The sequence below is a fragment of the Corvus brachyrhynchos genome, unplaced genomic scaffold (genome assembly GCF_000691975.1).
Source record: "Corvus brachyrhynchos isolate BGI_N302 unplaced genomic scaffold, ASM69197v1 scaffold523, whole genome shotgun sequence".
Classification (NCBI taxonomy): domain Eukaryota; kingdom Metazoa; phylum Chordata; class Aves; order Passeriformes; family Corvidae; genus Corvus; species Corvus brachyrhynchos.
This window is the reverse complement of record NW_008237265.1, coordinates 1,541,171-1,547,002: the sequence shown is the minus strand read 5'-3', so window position 1 is coordinate 1,547,002 and position 5,832 is coordinate 1,541,171. Positions and strand designations below refer to the sequence as shown.

General features: G+C 42.2%; 1 protein-coding gene across 1 annotated transcript in view; it reads left to right on the top strand.

Moving 5' to 3' along the window:
* Nucleotides 1–224: 224 nt before the first annotated feature.
* ETV6 (ETS variant 6) overlaps nt 225–5,832 on the top strand; it is an 84,086-nt gene continuing 78,478 nt past the window's right edge. Inside the window, exons 1-2 of the mRNA XM_017730530.1 lie at nt 225–254; nt 733–859. Of these exons, the coding sequence (XP_017586019.1) occupies nt 225–254; nt 733–859 (157 nt within the window). The remainder of the gene's footprint in view (nt 255–732; nt 860–5,832) is intronic.

The following is a 5,832-nucleotide window of genomic DNA, read 5'->3' as shown; positions in this document are numbered from 1 at the left end:
GTCTTAGATCTCTTGTCAGGCATTTTCATAAGTAAAAACCTAACTGTGACAATTAAGAAACTAGTACAACATTTACAAATTGGCCTTCAACTCTATTTGACTGTATTTGGTTGCAAGTTAAACTACTTCAAATATGGTAATAGTAACTCAGTTAGCAAAAACAAAAGTACTACGTTACGTGATGGTTAATAGATTAGTCTTTAGCGATGTGTTTTTCTGCAGCAATGACAAAAGTTATTGATGTCTTTAAAATGGTAGGAGTATAGTGCTAAATACTTACCTTGTTCAGATCATGACTGATTTGTTTGTGTAAGATTAAGTGGTTTTGGCACTTCAGTGGTACTCATGCATGTATCATGGAGGTGCTGTCAGATTTTCACTGACATAAAACCCTTGGGGTCTCCCCACTTGCATTTCACTTCCCCTTTCCTCCCTTGGCAGATTTCTGAGAAGACCCTTGGAAACTTCATGGACCTTTTGAAAATTAAACCCACCACCCTAAAAGGTGCTTGGGCCCCCTGCAACACTGGGCAGCGCTGGCCACCAGTGTTCTGTCTGTGCTCTGTGGCTCCCTGGGCAGCTGGTGCATCACTAGTGCTGCTCACATCACCAGGCGCACACTTCCTTCCTTCCACCCACTTCCCCCTCCTCTGCCATGGTTTCACACCCCTGTTCCAAAGTTCACGTTGTCCTCTCTCTTTCTCTCCCTCTCCCCCTGCTTTCTTTTAACAGCAAGAAAGAATTTCGTACACACCTCCAGCGAGCCCGGTACCAAATTACACTTCATCACCACTACATGTCCCAGTGCCTCAAGCGATCAGGATGGAGGAAGACACCATCAGACTGCCAGCACACCTGCGTGAGTGTCAGCATGAGGCTGCTTAAGTTCTTGGACTGAGGAGGGGGTGGGGCAGGGTGAGGAGTTACTTCTGTTTTTAAGGAAGGGAGCAGGGAAGACCCTGGCTTTATACTTTTTTTTTTTTTTTTTTTTTAAATAAGCTCTAGCTGGTTTGGTTTTCCTAGCTATTGTTTTTAACTAAAGAAAATTACTCTTAAATACAGTGTGCTAAATCTTCCCTCCCATCTCCTGCACCCCTTGTGAAGCATTTGGCCCGTTTCTCATGAAATATGGAGAGTTTGTTTTGACGGGAAGTGCTGTGTTTCCTTCCACTTTATTGGAATTGCTCAGTTACGTGCTGCAACACAAGGTCAGAGTTTCACCAGCTGTGGCAAGTGGAATGCGCTTGTGCTGTGGCTATTTTCAGGTTCTGAGGGGTCTCAAATACTTGTGATGCCCAGGCTCTCTAGTGTAGAGCATGAGTGCTGACAGAGGCAGTGGGAAAGGAGGAGGAGTGAGCTTAGCTGAGCACAAAAGGATGCTGCAAAGGAGGAAGGACATATCACTGACATTGGAACAAAAACTGGAGGTGGGGGCAAGGTGAGAGCCAGGTACTTCCTTGCTGAGATGATTTAGTGTTTGACAAATAGGAAAGGCCAAGGACTGTTGGCCAGTGAGAGGTGAATTAGGTTGGAGACAAGAAGAGTGGAATTTTTCTTTTTGAAGGGGAAGCAGTTCTGATGGAAATAAAGATGTTTTAAGTAAACTTTTGTCAGGTGTTACATTCCTGGGGTACTTGAGCAACAATGAACAAGAGGTCCAGGAGCAAATAAAACTTTGTGCTTTGCCCTCTGACAAACAGGTTTGGGATTTTGCAGGGAGAAGAGGGGGAAGTCTATGTTTATTACAAGACACTCTCATTTCTGTCCTCAGCTGTCTTCCACACACACTCCTTTTCTGGATGCAAACTGCGTTTCATGCATTTCTGTGGCCCTGTGCTCGCTCCCCTGCTGGCCACTGAGTTACTCTGCCCCACGGTCACTCACTCCCGTGCTGCATGGCCCAGGTTGTACCTTTTCTGTGCTTCCTGGTGGGAATGGGAGCTGGTGCTGCAGTGTTTCTGACTGTGCCTGGTCCCTGCCTGAGCATCCGTGAGCTCCCAGGCCCAGCTTGCACATGTGTGTGGCTGCTCAGCTGTTCCCCTGGCCTGGGGAGGACTTGGCTCCCACATTTACAGGGCATTTCTATGCTTTACCCAAAGTAGGCACAAAAAAACCCAACACACAAGCAGTTTTTCCTCCAGCAATTCTTTTCCCTGCTGCTGCTGTTCATCCCCAGGTCTTTTGGGTTTTTTCCTAATTGCAGTAGTTGGTACTGTTTACTTCTGCTGTGGGAGCCACTCTGTCCACTCCATAGCCAGGATCACAGCTGGCTTTCCAGTTACTTATTGCCCTCCCCACTGTGTCTGGCAGATGCATAAGGCAGGAAGGCAGACTCTTGATACCAAAAGTGGTGGTACATACTGTACCTGCTTCCTTCGCATCAGCTAGCCAGCATTCTGGATAGTGTAGAATTTATAAAGCTTCCTCTCAGTGAAGGCTTCTTTCGCAGTATTTTTAGAATGTGGTCCAACCTTTCACCTTGAGTTTTGTTTTGTTTTTTCTATTCTTTTGGTTGGCACATTTTTAAACTTGCAAGGCTTCTTTCCCTTTCGTATTTCCACACCAGTCTGACTTGTTGCAGGGTAAAAGCACAGATGATTAATCGTGAAATATCTGTGAAATAGCCTTCCATAAAGTTAGTGTCTGAGGTCACAAACAACATGGAACACATTTACTTAGCCTTACTAATTGTAGTCAATGGCAGTGTAGTATTTTGTAGCTCAGAATGGAGTCAATATTGACACAAAACACTGTTGTCAACCAACAGACCCGAACACTGTTAAAACCACTGTTTTTAAAGTACGTAGATTCATAGCTAGGCCACGAGCAGCCATTCTGAATTTCTAAAATGATCTCTGGTATAACTTTTACAGTTACAGAACTTCATGCAGTGACTGCTCTGTTTAGGTCCAGTAACTGAGCTTACAACATGTGCAGAAAGATTTCTGCTCTTCATGTAAAAAACTTAAGTGATGAGGAGAATATCAGGTCTCTAGATGTTCTTTTAATGCTTAATTATCTCCTTATTTGCCTTTTTTTAAAGTGCCCTATTTATAGTTTGAATTAGTCAAGCTTCAGTTTCCAACTATTAGATCTCATTATCGCCTTTCCTGCTAAATATTGTCGAAAGACTCCTCCTGATATAGGTGCTTTTAGATAGTCACTTCTTAACCTTTTCTTGGCTAAACTGGATAGGAAGAGAGGTTCTTAAGGCTGTCAGTCTTCCTGTTAAGCTTTTAGATTTCAAATTCTGTTTATATCACCTCTGTGAACTGTCTCTCACTTCAGACATCCTTTTTAAAGTGAGGACAACAGAACTGAAGATGACATTCCAGGTCTTGCTAATACCATGTATAGAAATAACTCAGCATCTTTTGGATTTCATGTCATGAGATTTAAAGAGGTATTAATACAGGGTTTTTCAGTTCCTGCACAGACTCCTCTCATTTATCTTTTGTTTATTTGTTTATTTTTAGATATGTGTCTGAGGTACAGCTTTGATCTTAAATTCAAACTGCCTCAGAAGTCAGGCAAAGTAACTAATTTCTAGTTCAGGCTGTGGTTCTGTGTGAAGGTTGGGTTTAGATCTGCAAAGTTCGAGGACTTTCTGGCTCTGAGATTTTGTTTGGTTCCATCCCTACGGTTGTTTGTGTTGATTTGGTGGAGCATAATAACTTCTTTCAGCCCTCACTCATTCCAGTGCAACAGAGAGATGTGGTAAATTCTGCCACTCTCACACACAGAACCAATAGGTTGTCAGGCCTTCACTCCTTCTGTTTCCATGACATTCTGATGGTGTTCAACAAAATCAAGGCAGGGTTCAGTCCCAACCCACATATCTTCATGTAGGTGCTGCAGATGCAGCTGAAAAGAGCAGTTGGCCCAAAGAGAAACCTAGAGACAAACATTTCACATGGAGCATGTAGAGCACTCTCTGGATTTAGGCAGTTTTATGCCTTCTGATAAGAAATTTCACTGTTTCTAATGTTCCAGAGCACTCTGAAAGCACCAATGGCATTAGTATTAAGACAATAAGTAGAGCAATTTCCTTTGGTGTAAGAAATTATTTCTCACTGCTTAGTGAGCAAATGAGCCTCAGATAGGCTGAGCTGACTTTATCCAGAGACTGGAAAAGGAGAAGTGCAGTTCGGAAGGGTGGAATGCAGATCTCTCTTTGCTACAAGTTTCCTTCTCTTTGGTTAGCAGAGCTAAAATTATATAGACAAACACCTTTTTCTGAGCGTGATATGAAGGCACTTTCCCCTTCTCACACAGCCTTTCATGTTTTAAGTAGCTGCTTTCTCCTCAGCCGGCCTATTGTATAGAAATGCAGTGTAATCAGTCTTAACTTTAAATCTCTGGGATAGTAAGAATCATTTCTAGATAAAACATACCTTTCTCTGGTGCTGCCCTTCTCTGTAAGGGACTTTTGACCATACTTTTAAACATACTTGTCCGCCTAACATCCACTAGGAGCAGAGTATTGGGGGCATTGTCAACAAAATATCAGTGGGAAGCTGGGGAATATACTTTCCTACATTTCAGGTGTGTAGTCAGAAAACAGTTGCTCTTTGTCCCTGGTGTGTCTGCCATGGCAGCTTTGCAGCATATATGATCTCAACTAGACTACACTAATGTCAGATAGGAGTGTTTGGAAAATGGGCATTTTTTACTGAGGATTGAAGAGAATTAAGTTCAGCTTGCACACAAGGTGATGCCCTTGGTGCCTTCTAGGATGTTGGATACCTTGTTTTAGCTCCCCCACTGTAAAATGAAAAAACCCATGAGTGCAAAGACTCTTACATGTTTTGAAAAATAATACAGAAACTGCCAAGGTATTGTGATAATGAAAAATGTAGAGATAGGTGGAAGTCCTTTGTAACTATTTACATACCCTTTATCTCTAGGGAGGCACTCCATTTTGCCACAGAGAAAGTTAGTGGGATTTTTTGGTGGGGGTCTGTATTTTTTTCAATTTTATTTTTCTTAAAGCCCATCTCTTTGTCTCATCTGGTAAAATGTCATTAGCCACTTATTTTATGCTATGGCCAATACCTTGTAGTAAAAAGTTCTTTGAACTGGATAGAGGATACAGCACATAAGAAATGGATGAGAACCCTTCCCTATGTCTATTAATATGCTCTGAATTAGGGAGAAAATAGCTTTTTACTTTTTGTAATACACAAGATTAAAATAAGGTGGTTTGCCTGCTAAAACAGCAACTGTAAATATGTGCTACAGGCTTCATGGTTTTCTTTTGTCTCCTTCAACATAAAACTTCTTCAACAAGAGAGACAGAAGAAATCTCAGTGCTGAGAAGGGACTTGCTGCATGCTCCGATCCTGTGCAGCATCATTCCCACTTGGACGCTTATGTTGATTTGTACAGTTTGATTTTTATCTCTGAAGGGCATCTTCTCTTGGGAACATGTGTGTGTTTATTTGGGGAGAGGATCTCATGGGCAAAGATTTCAGAGTTTTCTATTGATACAAACATGAAAACAGGTTCATTTGTTCCTCTGAACTAATTACTCTCCTCTCCTTAATGTTGTCATCTTTCACATATCTGTAGCCCATTGTCATAGTAAGACACGCTGCACATACTTTTCTGTGCACACAAAGCAATTATTTTTGGCAACAACTGATTTTTCTTGCTGTTGCCTTTTTTTCTGAACCCCCAACAGTCTGCACAGATGTTCAGAGTGCAATGATACACTCAAGATGTCACAGTACATGCATCACCTCATAGGGGAGAACTTTTACTTTGAGACTGCAGTGTTGTCTTGACTCCACTCACTTATGGGGCGTTGTGGTGGTAGGGGAAGCTAAAGAC